General features: G+C 42.8%; 1 protein-coding gene across 4 annotated transcripts in view; it reads right to left on the reverse strand.

The window, feature by feature from the left end:
• SPOCK3 (SPARC (osteonectin), cwcv and kazal like domains proteoglycan 3) overlaps nucleotides 1–24,693 on the reverse strand; it is a 188,933-nt gene that overhangs the window by 17,261 nt on the left and 146,979 nt on the right. For all 4 annotated transcript variants that reach the window (XM_033059613.1, XM_033059612.1, XM_033059615.1 and 1 more), the window contains one exon: nucleotides 2,848–2,967. In XM_033059613.1, the coding sequence (XP_032915504.1) occupies nucleotides 2,848–2,967 (120 nt within the window). The remainder of the gene's footprint in view (nucleotides 1–2,847; nucleotides 2,968–24,693) is intronic.

Here is a 24,693-nt window from a genome sequence, read left to right on the forward strand (position 1 = left end):
GCCTGCCACCACAGGGCAGCGCCGGGCCGTGGTGACCGAGCCCAGTGGCAGCGGTGGCTGGCCCCCAGCGGCCCCACCGAACGGCAGCACCGGGCTGGGCCACCTGGTCCCGTCAGCAGCCCCGAGCGGGCCGAGCCTGCACAGCCCGAGCCAAGCCAGTAAAACCTGCTCTGCCGCGGTTCTGTTACTAATTGGCAACTTTGTTGCACGCGGGTCCTCGCTGCAAACAACAGAGCGGCTTATACTCGGTTGCGGCTTATTTATGGCCAAAAAGCGAAATATTTGCCAACACCCAGAGATGTGGCTTATACTCAGTGCGGCTTGTATTCGTGAATTTACTGTACCTCCTAAAATATGTGCAGATTCTGTACAATGCCAAAGGAGACTCGTGACTTTGAAGGTTTCCAAATCTGAGTCCAAAAATTCACAAGATTTTTGCAATTTTAGCCTCACATTTTAAAATCTTGGATCTTAAGTCTAAATATAGTCTTTGGTTGCTATTTTAAAGTAAAAATTTACAAACAAACAAGTGACATAATAATTATGATTATATTATATGCAAATAGACATCACACTACAAATGTCTCCTTCAAGTGGAGATCGTAGGTCTTATCAAAACCCCCTGTGTGCATAAAAAAGGAAAAAAAGCAAAGGAAAAATCTCACTTTTAAGAACTTTGTGTTTGCACTACATCTCACTGTATTCAAAGTATTAATTATGAACTTTACTTTCTTGCAATATATGGAATCTAATTTCTTGAAACACTGACTTGTCATTTATGCAGGATGTAATGCCTAATAACTCTACAGTTGCTTCTTTTATCAATGCCCAAATTTTAGCTAGCATTCAACAAGAAACAGGACCCTACATGATATTTCAATTTGCATTCAACTGAGCAATGCAGTAACCTACATAATGAGGTACATATATTTTTAAACCATACAATAAATTCTTACTTAAGAGCTGCAAACTTTGTATTTCTATTGTTTTCACTACTGCATGAGAAGCATATCACATGGGCACCAACCAGAATGTAAACTGGAAATATATGAGTTGAAATGTCTTTTTTTCAATATCAATAAAAAACGGCATTACTGTACTACCACCTTACCTCAGAAAAAAATTTTCTCAATGTTAAGAAAAGTATTCCCAGATAAGACAGAACGATCTTTAATGCACTCCGTTCTACAGAATTATTCTCATTTTCTTAGCATGAAAGAATCACACAATGAAATGTCATTTCCAATTAAATGAAATTAATGAATTTCTTGATAAAAAAAGAAAAAGTAAAGCTGTCAACTGAAACAAACAAAAGCTAAAAAAATAAATCTCAAATATTAAAAAGGCTAATAATAAAACAAGGAAGGTAAGAAGTCAATTGTGGCCAAGTTCTTTGAAACATACAGTAATTTCACGAATACAAGCCGCACCATTTTGACTAAAATTTTGCTCCTACACTGGAAATTCGGCTTATACTCAGGAGCGGCTAATATGTGAATAATTTTCTGACATTTACAACCTCAGAAGTGCCAACCAGGGTGCCGAGCCGAGCACCTGCCAGTAAAAGCCGGCATTTCGTGACTGTTACAAATTGTTACTCTGTTGCGCTGTGGGTGGAGCCTGGCTCCCTGCAGGCAGCACGGGGGGCAGGGAGAGAGGCGGGAGAGATCTCTCCTTCCCTCCTCTGCCGCACCCCGGGGGAGAGACGGGGGGGCCCCGTACCGCCATTGCCAGGGCTCGAGGAGGCGGCGGGGTCCCCGTGCTGCCATTGCCGCGGCTCGGGGAGGAGGTGGGGGGCTATGTCCCCACCTGCCTCCGCCGCTGCGGGAGTGGGGGGCGCTCCGTCCCTGCCTGCCACCACAGGGCAGCGCCGGGCCAGGGCGAGTGAGCCCAGAGGCGGCGGCCGGCCCCGAGCGGCCCCGCCGAGTGGCAGCACCGTGTTGGGTCACCTGGCCCCATTGGCAGCCCTGAGCGGGCCGAGCCTGCACAGCCTGAGCTGAGCCAGTAAACCCTGCCCTGCCATGGTTCTGTTACTAATTGGCAACTTTGTTGCATGCGGGTCCTCGCTGCGAACGACAGAGCGGCTTATACTCAGGTGCAGCTTATTTATGGACAAAAAACGAAATATTTGCCAACACCCAGAGATGCAGCTTATAGCCTGCGTGGCTTGTATTCGTGAAATTATTGTACTCTGGAAGAATTCATAGTTTGCTCTTCATATTAATGAAAGCTAGGGTTTTATGGCTTATGAAATCCAATTTGACTCCCCTCACAGTAGGACTTCACTTCTGGAACTATTAATGCACACTTCAACTGCTCTGCTAAATAAGCCCTTTGATGATTACATTTTAAAATATAACTACTTTCCACAACAAAAAAACTCCATTTAAATATTTGAGGGTGTTAAAGCAAATTATGCCCCCTACAGTTTCCACTTCATTAGCACTCCTGAGTCTTTTCCAATTTCAAATGTAACCTTAAAAATTCCTTTTTACTTACAAGTTTCTTTTCCATCTGTTTTTCTGTACCACTACCTACAGTGACATCGACTCGCAAACATGAGTCACACATAATTTAAGATCTTTTATTTCTTTTAATTTGATGGCATTCATAAATTAAAGCATTGTGAATGGTAGCTGTCCTGCCAAATTATATTTAAAGTCTAAAGTGAACATCTTGCATTAGTACTAAGCCATAAATAGGAAACCAACTTCAGAAAAGCCCAAAGTTACAGTTTTGTACCCATGCCTATTTAAAGCACACAAGAATAGGGTAGGTCTTAGCAACTGAAAAACAACAGAAAAGGATCAAAAAAACCATCAAGTAAGACAAGCAGAAATCACTTACTGCTTCTTTCAGGCCTTTGAACAATCCTAGTCTTCTTATTCTGAATTCCACTTTCGTGAAGTGCCTTAAACCAGTCTCTCAATCTGTTTGCAACTTCCCTGAATTCCAAGTCACTGCACACTGAAAAACAATATTCAGAGTTGTTTAATGTTTTTCTCCAGGGTGCTAAATAGAACTTTTCAAATTATGCTAAAAAGTCCCCCAGACTCCCACAAAAACCAAACCCTATATAATAATACAAAAATATATGTTCCACAGCTGTTTAAATTAATTTAATTCAGCTGCATTGCTTAGGTATGCCTTCAAAACCCAGTGAAGGTCCTCAGAAATAGATAGCTGCTGTATAGAGGAATTATAAAATTAGATGCCAAAAAACAAACTACTATAAACAGTTGTAGCACAAGTATTTTCACATCTTAATGTAGACATGGTTGAGACACCCATGACAGTCTTTTGTCTTTTCATTTCCAAGTTCATTAAGGCAATACAAATCCAAGCCCTTCCAGAACAGGTCAGAGGTGTAATACAGGCAGATAACCATGAACACCAAACCTGCTTTTCTATGCTGAGGTATGAAAAGAGAAGGTAGGATTGACAGCAGAAGTGTTTCAACAGCGTGCTGCAAGTTTATACCATGGAATTGAGTTTCACAAGGCAAACCTGGGAGCATGGAACAGAAAACAGGAAATTGTACAGCCACTTGGTGATGGAAAGGGTGGATTCTTTGACCAGAAACAGCAAAGGCAGAAAAAGGACACCAGACCAAAGGGAGCATCTGTAGCAAGAAGGGCAGCAGATTAATGGCAGACTGGCTGAAGTGCTGTACAGTACTGGCAGTTCGTACAGAAGCCAGAACAGAAGTAGGTATCAGAGAGAGATGTGCAGTCAAGAGGCTTATTCACTGAGAAGACAAAGGAAGGGCATGCTTGAAGCAAGTAGATATCCCTCCCAGAACTCCATCTTCCCATTTGTTTGGGAAAAGCTAAAAGAAATAAAAGAAATAACAGTTTCTGGAAGATGACAAGAGCAGAAAAGACACCAGCTGTACCCCTGCTCATGTAACGAAACACCTTGCACTGCCATTCTCAATAGCTGTCATTTGCAAACTGAGATCACTTTACAGGTATACCAGTAACTGAATAAGCTATAACCTGAAGAGCTCATACTTAAGTTGGCAGAGTTTCACAGTGACACTCTTGAAAATAAATCTTTGGTTTGCTTTCTTTTCCTTTACTGTGTAGCAATCCAATCCATTTAGTGATATATAGCTTCTTTAGCACTTCATTAAATTGAACAACACTGTTGTATTTTGTATTTTGGAATAAGATAGAAACATGTCATTATGTCAACAACTATCAATGCCCGTACAACTGCATGCATCTAAGCATGGGATTATTTATTCTTTACTGAAGTTTGATTCTGTCCATGAGAGATTAAAGTACAATTAATCCATACATACATTTGCATATGTTATGGACTGACATTTTAATAAAAATTGTATTTGTGTTTGTCTTTTGTGTAACAGAACTATTTATTTTCTAATAATCCATAGGAAACTGGGAAAAAATAATGATAAATAGGCATGTGTACTAAAAAATATATTACAACAATCAGATGAAAATGGTCTCCTGATCCAAGACTACATAGTGTAAGTCAAACCCATAGGATTTCTATGATTGCTATAATGACACCTATACAAACTCTTGCAATCAGCTGACAGATTAGCACAAAGAATCAGCTATTAACTTACGGACACTGCTCCTCTTTAATTTCTCCTTCCATTGCAGCTGCATACTGGGTTTGTATAGCCAGGTTTTGGTAGCAGGAGGCTACAGGGGCGGCCTCAGTGAGAAGCTGCCAGAAGTTTCCTCCATGTACAGCAGAGCCGATGTCAGCTGGCTCCAGGACAGATCGACTGCTGGCCAAGGCCAAGCCAATTGGGAATGAGATGGTATATTCATGTTAAACTTAATGTTCTTTAACAGAGATGAACCTAACAATCCAGAGAAGAACCTAACAATTCATTCACTAGAATGCCATTGAAACACGCTTGCTCGAGGTAATATTGTATGATGAAAAATTATATTAATTAGTTGATACATACTAAAAAATGTTTAGGAACTTTTCATCCTGGTGATGAGCTTGTAGAAATACAGAGTAGCGAAATTATTGTGCAAATTTGTCTGTACTGATTTAAAATAGGTTAAGATGAGGTAATTGAGATTTATTCAGACTATTATTTCACCTGATAGACTGGGAGATGAATCTTTAATGGTGAAAGACAGACAGCAGAGGTTGTAGAAGGTTACACAGTAATCAAAAAATGCATATTAAATCCCATGAATCCACTTAGGAACCTGCCAAGAAGTACTTCTGTTTTTGCATAATGTCAATGCAAGACAATCCTGCTATTACAATCAATGTTAGTAGCCATTAAGAGAATTAGTACAAGGTAATAAGAAGTCACTAGCTCAAAGGTTACTGGAGTCTACTGTCATTTCAAGCAATGAGACTGTCTCTAAAACTAACAGCTATGATTATGCAAAAAAATAAAATCTGAAAAATTATAGGTACTTAATCAAGATATATTTTTATGATAAATATTATTTAAATGTTAGGTGGAACCAACTGTTCAATCTGTTTTAACATATGTAAATGTGATGGCATTTGAATATACTTTACAGATTGGAAGTAAAATATTTGAATATGCTGTATCAGCCTGAGTTCTTTTAGTGCCTTTCAACTCAAAATAATTAATAAAGTAAAAATAGTGTTACTGAAAGCTGCAAAGATATGCAGGGCGTGTTTTAGCACTAGCATAATGTACTGAATTCCCTAACATATTTAAACCAGTCTTAGCTTCATGACATAAGAGAAGGTAAGTTATTTTAACAGTGCTTCTTTTTTATGTAAACACAGACACAAAAAAATTATCTGTAGTTTAGTAAATATTGAACAGACATGGACATAATGAGCACACTGCAATATTGTGTATCAAGGAGCAGCTTTTGCTAAGCAAGGCGCCAAAAAAATTATTTGGAAAAATAAAAAAGCAAGAAACACACCACAAGCTATGCAGATGATCTTCCTCAGCACATACAATCTCATTCAATCAGGCAGAACTGTACTCATAAATTCATGTATATGATAAACAACCAGGAAGTAAATATAAAGAGGAGTATATAAAAAACTTTCAGAATGGAGTACACATCAACCAGGTTTTAGAGTCAACTAGTAATTACTCCATGTGGGATGGGTAACTGATCAGTCAGTGTGTGCTGAAGCAAGACTTGCTATTCAAACTTTTTCAACTTATTAGAACCACTGCATATGACTTAGAAAAGCATTGCAATTAAAAAACAATATTATATTGTTTGATTCACAGAATCAAACAATAATACATGTTGAAAGGGACCTCCAGAAGTAGGTTAGTCTCACTCTCTTCTAAAAGTAGGTCTAACTACATCAGCCTGCTCAGGGCAGTGTTCATTCTTTCATATCCTGTGATCATCATGCAATTCATGTGAGGGCTCCTTAGTGTTTGAGAGACAGCCCCTCTTTGAAAGGAACTACTATCAACTGCTTTGTAGCTCTATACTGTTCTCCCTGAAAAGCGCAAGAGTATTTCCTCATGCTGTAACTTGAGGATTGCAGCCATCTGTCCAGGATTGCTAGACACCCAGAAATCTGGTTAGAGCAGCAATTCTGAATCTGCTGTGAGCGGGATTATTAGGAGCTGTCCACAGCTGATGCTCATGTAGCCCAATGCCCTTTCAAAGCCTTACCTACCAATCATGTCTTATCATATGGCTGCACAGGAAATGCTGAGCATCTGTTCCAGCATGGCCATGGGCATTTAAACATTCTTCTGAAAATACAGTAAACCTAAAACTGCCATCAGAACTCAGTGTTACCTTTAAAGACATTATCTACTATAGTAAGCTGGAACATTATAGCACACGTAACTACTCCGTGACAGTACTCTGCAAGGCTGCCATTCTGCGGAGGTTTGTGAATGTAGCCCTGAGGAACTAATTACTTGGAGTGAGAATTCCTGGCTCCAGAATAAGGCCTAGTACCCATGTGGCTAACTCTAAATGTCTAAGAATTGTATACAAGTGACTTACAATTCCTGCAATATAGAGCAGCACTTTTAGCTCTGCATCATCTGTCACAAATGGGAAAAGTAGCATACAGCAAAAAGAAATATACCCTATAAATCTGGCAGAAAGACAAAAATCCCTCCAAACCTGTAATTAAAGGATGGGACAGACATTTCAGTCATCTTTTCACCATCCCGAATGTACAGTTAGAATTGGTTTGCTTTTTTTTAAAAAAAGGTTGTAAACTGAAAAAAAAAAAGATCATGCTTATATTTTTATTTCTATAAGCTGATGTTTATGAGCCATCTGTAACTCTAGGGCCAGTAATTTTAGGAAGATAATACCTTGAAATTAACAAATAAAAGCATTCTGATTTCCTTACTATTTAACTAAACAAAATGAATTTTCTACTGCGGTTAGTCTACGTTATGAGATAATTAATACAAATGCTGTAGATACCATATCAGAGAATTGCAGCTGCTTATTCTTACTGCCCCAAATTAGTGTTGCGTACAGACATTCTGCACGATTAATGCTCCATAAAATGCAAAATTATGTCAATAAATTACTTTTTCACAAAATAAATCTGATCTTTTTGTGTCCTCACAGTTTTTAAAGACTCTATATTTAAATATAATAATAATAATAATACACTAATTTCATGATTATAAGCTGCACCATTTTGACTAAAATTCTGGTCCGAACTCAGAAGTGTGGCTTATAATCAGGTGCAGCTTATATATGGACAAAGAAGGAAAAGTTGCTGTTTTAGTTTGGAGGACAGGTGTCTGCTGAGAAAGGCAGGAGCTTCTCTGTGAAATGGAGAAGGCAAACGCCCTCCCTCCAAATTATTATAATTTTGAAATCAAGGGGCTCTCAGGTAAAGATATGGGAATTAAGAAGAACAGTTCTTTACTAGGGAAATTAAAATAGAAATACAGTACTACAAAGAAACAAACTCCAAGCCCTGGTAAAGTCAGAGTACAAACTGACACCCCGTCAGGCAGGGTGTTGGTAGCAGTTCAATTAAAGGATGGTTGTAGTCCTCTTGTAGTGACAGATGTGATTCAGTTGAAGCAGTGCTCCTGTAGAAGGTGCAGTTTCCCTCTGGAGGTCCAGTGGTGATGTGGAGAAATTCAGTTTTCCTTTGGAGTTCAGTGGAGAAAGGGCAACCCTAGTGTCCCAAAACCTCTGTTTTTATCTTGGTAAGAAATGTTGGGCTCTTCCCCCTGGCTGGAGCAACTTCCAATGGGATGCAGTAATTTTATCAGTCACACAGTGGGACTCAATGGGTCATTAGCAGAAGATAACTCCCTAGAGGAAGGATGGGTTGTGAAAAGATGAAGAACAATGCCCCGCCTGGTTTCAATGGATGGCCCATTAGCAGAATATCCTCCCACGGAGATAAGGATCACTGCCCCCACCATCAACAGATGGTGATAGAATAGATACCTTTTATCACATCCGCATCGTAATCCACCCTGACACCCGGACATGCGGCTTATAATCAGGTGCAGCTCATATATGGACAAAGAACGAAAAGTTGCCAACACCCGGAAGTGCGGCTTATAATCAGGTGGGGCTTATAATCGTGAAATTACTGTGATTTCTGAGTGCAGGAAGAATAGTAGTAACCACAACACACAGAATTTATGTGCCAAGTTACTGTCTTCCACTTAAGTTGACTTAAAGAAGTGGATTTAAAGAGACATTGTAGTTAAGTAAGACAATACTGATTCTTTAGTCTCTGAGAAGTATCACAGACCTACTACGGAATTAGCTACAGTAATTTCACGAATACAAGCCGCACCAATTTGACTAAGATTTTGCTCCTAAACCGGAAATGTGGCTAATAAACAGGAGCGGCTAATATGTGAATAATTTTCTGACATTTACAACCTCAGAAGTGCCTGCCAGAGTGCCGACCCAAGCAGCTGCAAAGTCGGTATTTTGCGATTGTTACAAATCGTTACTCTGTTACACCGCGGGTGGAGCCTGGCGGCCTGCAGGCAGCACGGGGGGCGGGGAGAGAGGAGGGAGAGGTCTTTCCTTCCCTCCTCTGCCACAGCCCGGGGAAGAGACGGGGGGGCCCCACGCCGCCATTGCCGCGGCTCAGGGAGAAGGGGGGGGACCCGGGCCGCCATTGCCGTGGCCCGGGGAGGAGGGGAGGGACCCGCGCCGCCACTGCCGTGGCTCTGGGAGGAGAGGGGGACCCGGGCCGCCACTGCCGCGGCTCTGGGAGGCGGTGGGGGACCCGGGCCAGCCCTGCCGCGGCTCTGGGCAGCGGCAGGGGACCCGCGCCACCACTGCTGCGGCCCGGGGAGGAGGGGAGGGACCTGGGCCGCCCCTGCCTGCGGCTCTGGGAGGCAGGTGGGGGACCCGCGGCCGCCACTGCTGCAGGCTCTGGGAGGCGGCGGGGGGCTCCATCCCTGCCCGCCGCCGCAGGAGTAGGGGGGGCTCCGTCCCTGCCTGGCACCACAGGGCAGCGCCGGGCCATGGTGACCAAGCCCAGTGGCAGCGGCGGCTGGCCCCCAGTGGTCCTGCCGAGCGACAGCGCCGGGCTGGGCCACCTGGCCCCATCAGCAGCCCCGAGCGGGCCGAGCCTGCACAGCCTGAGCCGAGCCAGTAAACCCCGCCCTGCCGTGGTTCTGTTACTATTTGGCAACTTTGTTGCACGCGGGTCCTCGCTGCGAATGACAGAGCGGCTTATACTCGGGTGTGGCTTATTTATGGACAAAAATCGAAATATTTGCCAACACCCAGAGATGCGGCTTATACTCAGTGCGGCTTGTATTCGTGAATTTACTGTAATTTATTTTCTGAAGGACATTTAATGTATATGTCTTCCTTTGCTAACTGCTGCTAACCTTTAGAGTTGGCTATCATTTCTCATCCTGCTCTGTTATTCCAAACTATTCATTTCTGAAGATGAAAATTATGTTATTAATCTGTAAATTGTGTAGTTATGAACAGAGCAAAAGAAGTCAGCAAAGACATGTTCCACTGTAATATGCTATATTCCAAGATGATTTTCAAATATTTCTGCATATTCAATTGAATCCAGTATTTCGTGTAATAAAAGATATGGGAAGTATCAAATAGGAAAAGACCAAAAATTGTGTTAGTGTAGAAAGTTTTTAAGGAAACCCTAACCCAAAGGTATGGTAGTTTTCAAAATTCAATTTTAAGGATTCCTGAAAGCACTACACAGCTCTGGGACAACGTCTGGACATTTTCTTCCGTGGAAGATCATGACTGACAGAGACCTGCAAAGACTTCTTGCATTTCACACCCTTGAACCCCTTGAAAGATGGTAGACAAAGGTAAAAAGACGACTGAACAGTGCTCTTTATAAAGAAAGTTTGAAAATATGTATATATTATTTCACCATTTCAAATTAGGTATTTTCTGAAATCAGAAATGTTCTGTCCTGATAAAAGACTTTAAAAGTGTAACCATCAGGTAACCATGCACAGAACCTAGAAGGGACTGATAGACTTTTATTTCTGTTGTGAGAGAAAATAATTGCTCCTCATTATGGCTACTCATTTTCACCCTTTCCCTGGCACAGAAGGGCAAGAGAATTGAACAGTGGGCTGAACAACTACCCTTTAACAGAAATAAACTACAATCTGTTCTGCAAGTGTCTGGCATAAAGGAATCTTACATCATATTGGATCCCCCTGAAGTCTAACAGATCTGTTAGATCCAAGGCTGCATTGCAGCAATTTACTTTTTTCATATTTAGATTGTGATCTGATGCTTTAAACAATTTTAATTTACAGTAATTTCATGAATACAAGCCGCACTGAGTATAAGTTGCATCTCTGGGTGTTGGCAAACATTTCGGTTTTTGTCCATAAATAAGCCGCACCCCAGTATAAGCTGTTCTATCGTTCGCAGCGAGGACCCGCGTGCAACAAAGATGCCAATTAGTAACAGAACCGTGGCAGAGCGGGGTTTACTGGTTGAGCTAAGGCTGTGCAGGCTCGGCCCGCTCGGGGCTGCCGACGGGGCTAGGTGGCCCAACTCGGCGCTGCCACTCGGCGGGGCCATTCGGGGCCGGCCGCCGCTGCCACTGGGCTCGGTCACCACGGCCCGGCGCTGCCCCACGGTGGCAGGCAGGGACAGAGCCCACCCCGCTCCTACGGCAGCAGTCGCGGGTGGGGACGGAGCTTCCCTGCGCCCGTGGCAGTGGCAGCGGGAGTATACTGTGTGTGACATAAATCGACATCAGATCCAAACCAGACACCGTGAAGGATCAGTTTTGGTATCGTGATAGGTTTCAGAAAATTCTTTTCCAGCCATAGTCTTTCTGCTGGCTACCTGCATGCAGTGTCTGCATGTCAACTTTGCATGTACAGAAGTTTTCAAAACGAGCTGCTTACAGAAGGCACAAATCAGCACCATGTGTATGCAGAACAGAACAAAGCTCTTTTAAAATCCTTACACTATTAAAATCGGTAGTAAAATTCTTGCTGACTTCAGTACAGCCAGAATTTCGCCCTCAATTTGATGCTGTCTAGACCAACTACTTGGTTCTTTGAAGAGGAAAGGAATGCTAACACTGATAAACACAGTGATGACTGTTTAAACAATTCTGTTGACATTTTTCACAATAAAAAGTAACATTTAATAAATTTTGCAATCTATTAAAAGAAAAGAAAAATATAATCTTCTTCTATAAAGAAATATGGCATTACATGTTGAAAAAATCTATACAGGAAAATGTGTTGGATTTTAGACAAATTCTATATAATTAGAGTGTACATTGTTTTTCCACATGGTGATTAAGAACCTTTCAAGGCAAAAAGAGTATGGGCAATTAGAGATGCCAGGTAGCAATCTATTCAGTTATAATTATACTTGTTAATGATAAGCCATGAAAGGCACTTATACTAACTGGTTGTGCTGATTATCAGCACCATTGCCTACAGCTGAAAAGAACTGCCAAGTATCATCAACTGTGATCCTCTCCACCACTGCATCGGAGACTTCCAAACTACTATCCCTAACAATGGCATCACTGTTTTGTACTGTTTACAAAACCTGTAGAAGTCTTTAAACCGTCAGTGACATCAGCAAGAGTCTGAAAATATTGCATCAGTACCTGAAACTAAAAGTGAAAAACAAAATCAGTACTTTAATTATTTTAAGAAATAATGAAATACCTACTGATAATGGTTTTGAAGACATCCTAGTAAGAACAGTAAGAAACATTTATAGTGTGAAATTATGTCTATTTCTCACATAAATTCTTCCATTCTCTATTAAAAGATTTTGAACATAATTTTCTAACTGTTATTCCTTTTGTTACTGAAATTCAATTTCATGCATGTTTCTCTTCTGCCCATTTTGGGCCATGCTCATAGAAGTATTTTGTATTTCTGAAAACACATCAATAACTACAGAGAAATGCAGAAATATATCATAGTGATATCTGAATTTCAGTGGTCACACAAAAGTTCCTCATTTCTTCAAAAACCATCACCATTAAATCAACACGGTACTACAGGGTCCTGCCAGATTATTCTATTCTATAAGACCAGCTGCATCACTGGGCTATTTAGGTAGTTTTAAAACTTGACATGTGAAGTCCCATGTTTTGCTACCACTGTACAGAGCTCAGAAAGTTGTTGCCTTCCTGGCTGCATGGCTCATTGCCTCACTTTCAAGATGTTAATATTGCTCCTCAATGACTTTCAAATAGCAAATTCACATTCATCAAGGTGAAGCTGAGGCACAGTAAATGTGTGCAGAGATTACTGGACTCACCAGTAGGCACCACCACCAAAAAAATTAACTTGCAGTGGAACGGGTCCAAGTTTAAGAGTTACTCCATGGCTCATATTTCATTAAACAAACAGAAACCTTGGTTCCATTTTATGGGAGTTCTGTCACTGATTTCAATACCAGTTTTGCATTCAACGAAGATGAAAAACCCTTACTGCTACTGCATAAAAACTCAAAACTTCCTCCTAGTTTCACAGTTGTAATTTGAAGGCTATTCCTTGCATGCCGGAGCAGACTTGGGATTTTATTTTCTTTCTGCTATCTGCATATATTAATTACAGTAGTTTCACAAATACAAGCCGCACGGATTATAAGCCACACCCCCGGTGCCTCGACAATGTTGCTGTCTTTGTCAATAGATAAGCCGCACCCCGAATATTAGCCGCACTTTCGTTCGTCGCGAGAATCCGTGCGCAGCTTTCACAAATTGGCCAATTAGTAACAGGATCACGGCATAGCGGGCTTTACTGGCTCAGGGCGGGGCCAGGCAGGCTCGGCCCGCTCATGGTTGCTGACGGGGCCGGGTGGCCCAGCTCAGCGCCACGGCTCGGCGGGGCTGGCCGGGTGGTGCTGCCGCCGGGCTCGCTGGCCCCCCTCTCCCGTCAGCACTGCCCCGCTGCCGCGTTCGCTCGCCCGGTCAGCGGGCTGCTGCTGCTGCCGCCGCCGGGCTCGCCGCTCGCCCCGCGCCGCGTTCGCCCCGTGCCGCGCCTCGCTCGCCCCGCGCCGCGCCTCGCTCGCCCCGCGCCGCGTTCGCTCGCGCCGCGCCTCGCTCGCCCCGCGCCGCGCCTCGCTCGCCCCGCGCCGCATTCGCTCGCCCCGCGCCTTGCTCGCCCCACGCCGCGTTCGCTTGCCCCGCGCCGCGTTCGCTCGCCCCGTCGGCAGGGCTGCCGCCGCCGCCAGGCTCGCCGGCCGCCCCCTCCCGTCTGCACCGCCGCCGCGTTTCCTCGCCCTGGCCGGCACTGCAGGCCCCCGCACCGCTGGGCTCCCCCACGCTGCTGGCCCCGATTCTGCTGGGCTTCCCCCGCTGCCAGGCAGCCCCACCCGCCGGCCTTCCTGCTTCTGCCATGCTCCCCTGCACTGCTAGCCCCAGTTCTCCCGGGCTCCCCCGCCCTGCTGGCCCGGGCTCTGCCGCCCCCCTGCCCCGCCCTGCTGGCTCAGGCTCTGCCGCCCGCCCCCCACACTGCTGGCCCCGCCTCTGCCAGGCTTTCCCACCTCTGCCGGGGCCGGCCGGGCTCCAGCTTGGCTTGGGGCTGCCGCGGGGTCTCACTTCCGTGTTGGCAGCTTTTAGAATTTTGTTAATGTATTAGCCGCCCCGGAATATTGGCCACACTTCCGGGTTTCCACCAAAATTTTGGTCAAATTGGTGCGGCTTGTATTCGTGAAATTACTGTAATTAATTCAAAGGACATCAACTTTTAGATGTTTCTACTTTAAGAATCAACACTGCAATTATTTCTTAATATGCAATCAACTTACAATAGTTTAGTCTCATTTTATATTGAATTCCTGTTTTAGAAATAAAAGTTTCTGAGTTTCTAGGGCTGTTCACAGATCAGTAAGAGTTGGTAACTGATGAAATTTAAATATAACATAATCCTACAACATACTGCACATGGCAGAGAGTATCTTTTATAATTTATAGCCACACCTGGAAGTGTAATTGGACTGGATGTACTGTGTAATTTTAAAAGGTCATTAAATGTAGAGAACATTTACAGTAATTTCACAAATACAAGCCGCTCCATTTTCACCAAAATTTAGGTGGAAACCCGGAAGTGTGGCTAGTACTCCGGAGTGGCTAATATATTAACAATATTCTAAAAGCTGCCAACACGGAAGTGAGAGCCCGCGGCAGCCCCAAGCCAAGCTGGAGCCCGGCCAGCCCTGGCAGAGGTGGGAAAGCCTGGCAGAGGTGGGGCCAGCGGTGCAGGGGGCAGGTGGCAGAGCCCGGGCCAGCAGCGCGGGGTGGGGGGGGGCAGCAGAATCCGAGCCAGCAGCGCGGGGAAACCCGGCGGTGCGGGGAAGCCCGGCAGAACCTGGGCTAGCAGTGCAGGGGAGCTGAGCAGAATCGTAGCTAGCAGTGCGGGGGAGCCCGATGGCGCAGGGGAGCATGGCAGAAGCAGGAAGCCCGAGGGCGCGGGAAAGCCCAGCAGAACTGGGGCTAGCAGTGCAGGGGAGCCCAGCAGAACTGTGGCTAGCAGTGTGGGGGAGCCCAGCAGAACCAGGGCCAGCAGCGTGGGGGAGCCCGGCAGTGCGGGGGCTGGCAGTGGCGGTCAGGGCAAGCAAACGCGGTGGCGGCGGTGCAGACGGGAGTGGGGGGCGAGCGAGCCTGACAGCGGCAGCAGTAGCACCACCCAGCCGGCCCTGAGCAACCCCGCCAAGCTGTGGCGCCGAGCTGGGCCACCCGGCCCCGTCGGCAATCATGAGTGGGTCGAGCCTACCTGGCCCCGCCCCGAGCCAGTAAGCCCCGCTATGCCGCGATCCCGTTACTAATTGGCAAATTTGTGAAAGTTGCACACGGATCCTCACTACGAACAAAAGTGTGGCTAATATTTGGGTGCAGCTTTTTTATTGACAAAGACGTCATGAAGTTCAGCAAGGCCAAGTGCAAGGTCTTGTGTTGCAGCAATCCCAGGCACACCTACAAGCTGAGTGGTGAAGGGATTTAGAGGAGGGTTGCAGAGAAGGACTTCAGAGTGGTGATTGATGAAAAACTCAGCATGAGCCATCAGTATGCAGTCACAGGCCAGAAAGCCAAGGGAACCCTGGCTGCACTAAAAGGAGCATGGCCAGCAAATTGATTATACTCCCTCTCTACTCTGATCTTGTGAGATCCCATCTGAGTAGCGCATTCAGCTCCAGTGTCCCCAACACAAGAAGGACATGGAGTTGTTGGAGCAAATCTAGAGGAGGGCCACGAGGTTGAAAAGAGGACTGGAGCAATTCTCCTATGAGCATGGCTGAGACAGCTGGGGCTGTTCAGTCCCTGGAGAAAAGATGGTTGTATGGAGACCTCACAGGAATCTTCCAGTATCTCAAGAGAGGGTACAGGGAAGATGGAGAGGGACTTTTCATCATAAAATGTAGTGATGGGAGAAGGACTAATAGGTACAAACTGAAAGAAGGGAAATTTAGGTTAGACAATTAGGAAAAAATTATTTTCTGTAAAGGTGATAAGATACTGGAAGTGGTTGCCCAGGAAGGTTGTAGATGCTCCAACCCTGAAAGGTTCAAGGCCAAGTTGGATAAGGCCTTGAGCATCCTGCTCTCCTTTAGATATCGGAAGGTTAAGCTCTCCCTAGAGCCTTCTCTTCTCCAGACTGAAAAACCACAGGTCTCAGCACTTCTGAGTACCTTTGTGGCCCTCCCCTGGACTCACTCCAGCAGGTCCATGTCCTTCTTATGCTGGGGGCCCAGAGTTGATGGCCGTGAGTACATAAACTTTTGCAGGACATGATACAGTATAGTCAGCAGTTGCAACTGTGGTAATGTAGTTTAACATTCCAAATTAAAAAACTTTAGTACAACTTCAACCAGTATTTTGAAATCAGCCAGTAACACGAGCTGAAATAATTTCTTAAAAAACAAAATTACACTGAACCCTAATGTTTCCAAGTTGACAAGGGAAGTTACAATAAGAACAGGCTTCCCACCAAACCTGAAGGCACTGAATGTGCAATTTAAAATGGTATCAAAACTGTTGTTTAAGCCTCAGAACACAGAAATAAACTCATTAAATCTTCAAACTTTACAAGAAACTGACTTTCTTGTACAGACTCAGAAGAAGAAAACATATAAAAAACATAGAAAAATAATTTGTTTTTATTATCCTCCAGATACTAGAAATTCAATGTGCAAAATTTGCTGTTTGTGCCTCAAGGCATGTTATACTGCATTTGAGGTAAATCTATTAAACTAGCAAGTAAGTGGGCAGGCTCCTAAATAGAATCATAACTTAACAATCAAATTAAAATAATGCCTACTCACTTAGAATAGTATTTCTCTTAGAAGGGACCTACAATAGTACAGCTATCTGACCAGATCAGGGTTGACCATAACCCAAAGTGTGTTATTGAAGGCATTATCCAAATGCCTCTTAAACACTGACAAGATGTTTGATCACCTTCTCAGTAACAAAATGCTTCCAAATGTCCAGTCTAACCCTCCTGTGGTGCAGCTCTGAAGCATTCCCATGTGTCCTATCACTCGATACCAGGGAGAAGAGCTTAGAACCACCTCCTCATGGAGTTGTAGAGAACAATGAAGTCACCCTTCAGCCTCCTCTTTAAGCTTGACAAGCCCAAAATTCTCATCCTCTCCTCACAGTACATTGCTTCTAGCCCTGTCACCAGCTTTGTTTCCCTCCTCTGGATGCATCCAAGGACCCAGCACCCTAGATTCCTCTTGGCAGGGCTGCTCTACAGCCACTCCTCTCTCAGTTTAGACTTGCACCCAGCATTACTCAATAATACTGTTTATTTCAATAAGAGTCAGCATGAGGGAGCTGTGAGTAAACAGTATCAGTGTACAACACCTGGTCCACTGAACTCAAAACCACTCCTGCTACCTTCATGACACAGTTGTGTAAAATATCTGATGTAAACAAATAGTTGACCAAAATAAATTAAATGAATACTGAATGCCTAGTCACTACCTAAAGTTCAAAAATGCCCAAGTGTTAGGTAAGTCTCTTAGAAGAACAAACATGACATTTTCAGCACACTAATACCGATCACCTGTGAAGAAGATGCAGGCAACAGTTCCTCTGATTATTCAGTCATTAAACAGTGATGATAATTAGAAGAAACTTCCTGAGGATATAGGCAGTGGTAATAGCCCACAGGGGAACAATTCACACAAACTCTCCAGAATCCCCCTGAAAGGTCTGAAAGGTAGTCAACTAGGTATATCAGGTATCTAGATTTTACTTGTTTCTCCTTTACTACACACACACACACACACACACACACAAAATAGGTCAGCTCTTCAGCAGAAGACAGGAACATACAGTAATTTCACGAATACAAGCCGCGCCAATTTGACTAAAATTTTGCTTCTAAACCGGAAATGCGGCTAATACTCAGGAGCAGCTAATATGTGAATAATTTTCTGACATTTACAACCTCAGAAGTGCCAGCCAGAGTGCCGAGCCGAGCTCCTGCAAAGTCGGCATTTTGCGATTGTTACAAATTGCTACTCTGTTGCACCGCGGCTGGAGCCTGGCGGCCTGCAGGCAGCACGGGGGGCGGGGAGAGAGGTGGGAGGGTTCCCTACCACAGCCCGGGGGAGAGACGGGGGGCGCCCCGCGCCGCCCCTGCCGCGGCTCTGGGAGGCGGTGGAAGACCTGGGCCGCCACTGCCGTGGCTCTGGGAGGCGGTGGGGGACCTGTGCCGCCCCTGCCGCGGCTCTGGGAGGCGGTGGGGGGCTCCGTCCCCGCCCGCCGCTGCCACCACGGGAGTGGGGGGGGCTCCGTCCCTGCCTGCCATCACAGGGCAGCGCCGGGCCGTGGTGACCGACCCCAGTGGCAGCGGTGGCTGGCCCCTAGTGGCCCCGCTGAGCAGCAGTGCCAGGCTGGGCTAGGCTACCTGGCCCCGTCAGCAGTCCCTAGCGGACCGAGCCTGCACAGCCTTAGCTGAGCCAGTAAACCCCGCTCTGCCGCGGTTCTGTCACTATTTGGCAACTTTGTTGCACGCGGGTCCTCGCTGCGAACGACAGAGCAGCTTATATTCAGGTGCGGTTTATTTACGGACAAAAAACGAAATGTTTGCCAACACCCAGCGATGCGGCTTATACTCAGTGCGGCTTGTATTCGTGAATTTACTGTACATAAATATATGGCTGAATACAGGCACAAAAATAAACGTGAGTTTCTATAATCTCTTCTATCCAGACAAGGCAGCCAAGCACCTGCCTGGTGGGCACAAAACTATGCTCCCAAGCCAAAGATGTAATTAAAGAATCATCATCTCCTTGCTGTTCACATTTTTCTTTTTTCCTCTTTTCTCCCTTTCTAGGCTGTTTCTTTTTTTATTCCCTCACATTTTGAAGTGTTGAGAGCTAATGAACCACACATTATTTGTATTTCATTGTACAACACATATTCAAGGTGTCCCATTTAATCACTTTGGTGTTGAAAACTTTCTCATGAAATGAAGTATTTGTCACTCAGCACATATTTCTGTAGCAAAATATCTTTTATCTTTTATCATTATCTTACTGTTACTGAATGATTTCTTTTTTGAGAAAATAATAGGTCTTAATTTTTTGAAAAATACTGCAATGTAAAACATTTTTTTTTCAGAATGCTGAACATTTCAATCTAAATTAATTGATTGATATTTATCCAATTGCTACAAAGAAATGCACATATGTGTAATTTTTGAGTCTACATACAACCCTGTTCTCTTATAGCACTGAAAGAAGTGAGGAAATTGTCTTCAGGAAAACATCCATTTCTTGTATGGCCTGGTATTGCACAGATAAAGTAAATTCAAATTTTTAAAAAATAAAATAATGCAGGCTAACACAGACACTGATAGCAAAATAAAGACCTCTGTAAAGACTGCAGTAGACAGATGTACTTTGTTTTCACAGTTACTGTTTGGCTTCCATTGCAAAAGAAATTTCTCATCACTCAAAATAACACTAATAAGCTTTTATAATGATTGATAGGGATTTTATATTCCATTTTGATTTATGTAAGAGAATGACCCAATGGCCATGTGATACACTGGAACAAATTGCTCAATCACGTAGGAAAAGAGTTCCCATGTTTCAACTTTTTAGAACACTGTTCTTTATCTACCCCAAAATGCTGGAAATCAAAAGGAAATTCAGATTATAACAGAACAAGAGCAGAAGCTCTGACCAGATCATTTCATGTTCAGCTCTTCCATACAAGTTTCAAGTCATTAAGTTTCAAGCCTCCAGGACACACCAGACTCACAGCGTGTGCAGGGCAGGCAATCTGCACATATGGACTGCTTGTTTGCCTGGTGCCTAGCAAACACAGGCCAATACTAATCAATCCCTTTGAAAACACCTTCTTAATGGATATCTGTATTTATATTTCCATTATGGAAGTCCTTAAACTAAAAAAGACCCTTCTTCCAGTCTGAACAAATCTGGCTTCGAGGTAGAGCAATAGAAAAAAAAAGGAATAGTAGATGGTGCAATTACTCCATGACCTCTGTAGTAATGAAATTCAGTACAGTTTTATCTTTACGTTGTGTATAATTAACTTGTTCTACATATATATAGCTAGGAATTTAAAAATTACTTCCAAGGCTCCTTTTGTCCTTTGTCCAAATGTCAAGAATAAATCATTACCCACTAAAATGCTTTTTTCAGATTGAATAGAACATTACATCACTATGCCTGAAGCAGATGGAAAGTAAAGGCTGTTTGCAGGCTTTATGATTTGCAAACAGTTTTTATGAGTTCATGTTCTGTAAAATATGTTTGGTTTCTAGACTACTACTACTGGTCATAGTCTTCAGTGTATCTTGTACATTAGCATGTCACCCTACAAAAAACCACACTAAGTTTCACAGAATAGTTTCAATGTTATATGTGCTTCATATATATATAAAATATGCTTCATATTTATATATGAAGTACTACATCATCTGCATTGTGTGTGCATGTAGGCAAACAGTATTTTTTCTAAGTGATTTCTCTTAACATGAGTTAGCATATAAAATCTAGAATCACTGTAAACTGTATAAAGTTCGCTAAGAAATGTATGGATTTACATCACCACTTTAAAAGGACAAAGAATTTTTTCTGATAAATACATTTTGAGCTATAAATCACATTTTCATGACTATGTTTCATGCTATATGTTAAGCTACACATTTCTCAACTTGCTCCTCAAATGCATGAAATCAGACTGTATTTCTTTATATTTTGGCTAAAAAATGAAAACATGCATTTGTACACAGAAGCAAGTGCAGTATTCCTTAAGAGACATGCATGTGCTATAGTTCTCAGACTATTTAAAAACTTTTTCTATTTCACAGTCTTCCCAGCTAACCAAACTGTCTCATTTACTGCCACTGAAAATGACAAAAGCACTCATGAGGTTCTATTATGATAGACAATTTTGGTTAGCTATTTATACAATTTTGGTTGGCTTTTCATTTTACATTTTGTGGATCAATAGAATTTCATATGATGAAATGTTGAAAGCACTTGGATCATTTCTGCTGGATAAGAAAACAATGGGATCTTATAAATGTGAATAAATACCTGGAGGGAGGACATAAAAAAAGAACCAGGCTCTTTTTAGTGGTTCCCACTGACAGGGCAGGAAGTAAAGGGCACAAAATGAAACAGGAGGTTTCTGCTGAACATGAGGAAAGAGTTGTTTGCTGTGAGAGTGACTGAGTTGTCCAGAGAAGTTGTAGAGGTTCCATCCTCAGAGACACTTTAAAGTTGTCTAAACATGGTCCTGAGCAACCTCTTCTAGGTGGCCCCTCTTGAGCAAGATGTCACTTTCAAACTCAACCATTCTGCCAGTCTGTGATTCTGTAATACTGGTGTGTAGCTTGGTAAAAGTTTGGTAGCAGAAGTATTTTATCGATAATTTCAAATATCTCAACAAAAATCAATTCAAGTGATGGTAAAATTTAATTCTTCATTTACTGGATATTTATTCAGATTCTCTAGTAGCACAGATTATTTCAGGACAAAAAAATATTCCTTTATTACTCCTTTTACAGAAAGCAAAGTTTTCCACTCCACCTCCCCTCACCTCCAAGCTTATTTCTATATTTGTTTCTGATTTTGAAAAGAGAAATAGAGCAAGTCAAAAGCCTGATCCCTTTGTCATACCGAAGTCTGTTCTTATAAAACACCAACTGATCTTAATCTCTCCCAATACACTGGAGGAATTTAGAAACAGATTTAAAAGAAAAAATGAAAAATCTTTATGACACTGGGTATCACTTATGCAAAAATCAGAATTACAATAATTTCACGACTATAAGGAGCACCGGACTATAAGGTACACTTTTTTTTTTGCAGCAAGGATCTGCGCACAACAAAGTAACCAGTTAGTAATGGAGTCGTGCAATCGCGGGGTTTACTGGCAGGTGTTCAATTTGCAAACATTTTTCATGGATTGGCGTAGCCTTTAAACGCAGCCCCAGGTGCCCTCCCCATGCCACGGGCCCTGGCACTCCCGCCCGCCCCTGGCACTGGCTGGCGTGGCTCCCATGGCTGCCGTGGCTCGCGGCTCGCACTTCCGGGTTGGCAAATTTCCAAACTTTGTCCATATATAAGGCACACCGGATTATAAGGTGCACTTCTGGGTTTCAATTAAAATTTTAGTCAAAAAGGTGCACCTTATAGTTCTGAAATTACTGTAATTTCAAACTACAATAGCAAATGAAACAATTTAAGAAAAATGAGTAACTAACTGCTTATCATTAATTCTCCTACCCTAACTTACAAGGACTAATACCTTAGACTTGTCATATGTGCAAAAATAGTACCAAGCGACCTAGAGAGAAAGACAAAAAAAGTAGCAATATACAGTTCTTCACCGTAAGAAAATTAGGATGTTCTCTGGAAAGGGAATATATACTTCAGCTAGAAAGATGAATTACTATATTTACTCTGTACTGAGCGCTACATTCCTGCCACTTTTGAGAACCTTTTTCAAGAAGCTAAAGAAATCAGCTGCCTGGTATCACTCACTTACATCAATGAACTTCTAACAGCCCCTCATGCAATGCAGTAAAAACATACTGACAGACTAGCATCTTACATGACAAGATTCATGTTGCCCACAAATGAACACTTACAGAGATGCTGGCTGTAACAGGTGCAGGCTGCTAATCCTTACAATCAGTGAGAGCTCTCAATAATAATTAAAAGGCCATCTGGATGAACTACAGACATAGTCAATCAGTGCTTGCATTACAAAATCTACCTTTAACCCTAGTGAATGAAATTCTAGAGACATCAAGAAATAAACACGTGTACACAATAATCTTGTAGGTAACTGCATTGATCTCTAGCTTTCTTTTCCTAAGCAAAAAATTGTCACTTCTCTCTGACAATTCTCTGCATCCTTTAGCCTTGACACACTATATACTGCTGTCTATTGTCAGCTTTTGACTCAGAAAAAACTTTTAAGCTATCGATCAGTAATCTTTAAAGCTGGTGGACAACTCTTCTTAACTATTCCAATCTATAGTAATTTTCTTTTAAACTTGCTTTCTTAATGTTATGTATCCTGTTTGCTATGAAGTCTAGTTACGATCCAGTGCTCAATGAAACAGTCAGAAGCATCCCAATTGACATGGATATACATGTCCAAACTCTTTTTTATTTCCCCTTTAGTAGATTTAAACAGGGTGAAACACAAAACCAGAGAGTATTACTATTTTCTTTATTTTTCTGAGTCACAGCAGTATTTTGTTCACTTTGCTAAAACTATACACCCTTTTTGTATTCCTTTTCCAAAGCTAAACCAACCTTTAGAAAGAAGGTAATTATATAATACCAGCAATTCAGTGGCTTCTGTCTTTGATGTATCTTTTAGTCCTCTTAAACTGTATATACAGAAATACTACAGAGTTTGATCAGCTTCTAGTAATCACCTTAAAAGAAAACTAGACCAAAAAATCAGATTCCTAGGAGGTATAGTAAATTATCTTAAAACCTGCAACCACACCTGAATTGGAGACAATCCTGCTGAAAAGACTAACCAGAACAAAACTTTCCTAATTACTTAGGTTCTGCTTAAACTGGTTTTAAAATATCTCTTTTAAAATGTTTTGTGCTCTACTACTGTTCTCAGTATTCTAACAAACTTCTACTAAAAAGAAGATAAACAATGCAAAAACGATTGACATGAATTACTACCAAAGATGAATCAACACAGGATTTCTTAAGACTTTTACTCTTAGAAATGGTGAATTCAAGATTTGTTTGCTGGATTTTTTCCCTACAAAAACATAGTTCAAGTACTAGTAAATCACAGTATAAAGCCGTTTAATTTTAGAGGGTCGTTAAGTTTTAAAGGTGCCACCATGCTAATGAGTCAAAGCTTAACAATTTGACAAAACTGAACGAGTTGATGCCTACATGTGAGGCGCCTGTAGCACTTGATGCTGCAGCATCAGCACAACAGTTAAAACAGATGCCACAGCTAATTTCATGGATCATGGTGCCTTCAGGAAAGAAGTTGGGTTTTTCACTTTCCATGAAGACTTTAACATTTTATTTAGAGAATTTCTAACATGTAAAGTACAGTAATTTCACGTGTATAAGGTGCACCTTTATAATGGAAGTTTTGATCCAAACTCAGAAGTGCGCCTTATACGCTGTTGCGCCTTAAACGCTGGTGCGCCTTATATATGGACAAAGTTCGGAAAATTCCCAACCCGGAAGTGTGAGCCCACAGCAGCCCTGAGCCCTGAGCTGAGCCAAGCCCGCACGCCCCAAGCAGGCGGGGCTGGGGGCGGGAGGGAGTGCCAGGGTCCACAGCACAGGGAGGGCACCCGGGCCTGCATTTAAAGGTTTACGCCAATCCGTGAAAACTGTTTGCAAATCAATCACCTGACAGTAAACCCCGCGATCGCACGATTCCATTACTAATTTGTTACTTTGTTGCGCACGGATCCTCACTGCAAAAAAAAAGTGTGCTTTATACGCCAGTGTGCCTTATATATGGACAAAGTACGGGGACTTGTCGGCAACCTGGAAGTGCGCCTTATACTCTGGTGCGCCTTATACTTGTGAAATTACTGTAATCTGCATCTGTGATATAAAATAAAAATATTAAGAAAATATATAATAAGTATTGTATTTTGTGATGCAGATAAAAAGCAACACAGTTGTAATTACTATACTTTGAGGCACAAAGGATTGATCCAATAATTTTATTAAAACATGTTTTTGTAATGCTGGTTCATCAACAATACAAAATAAATCTGCA

This window comes from Catharus ustulatus, chromosome 5 (assembly GCF_009819885.2).
Source record: "Catharus ustulatus isolate bCatUst1 chromosome 5, bCatUst1.pri.v2, whole genome shotgun sequence".
NCBI lineage: Eukaryota > Metazoa > Chordata > Aves > Passeriformes > Turdidae > Catharus > Catharus ustulatus.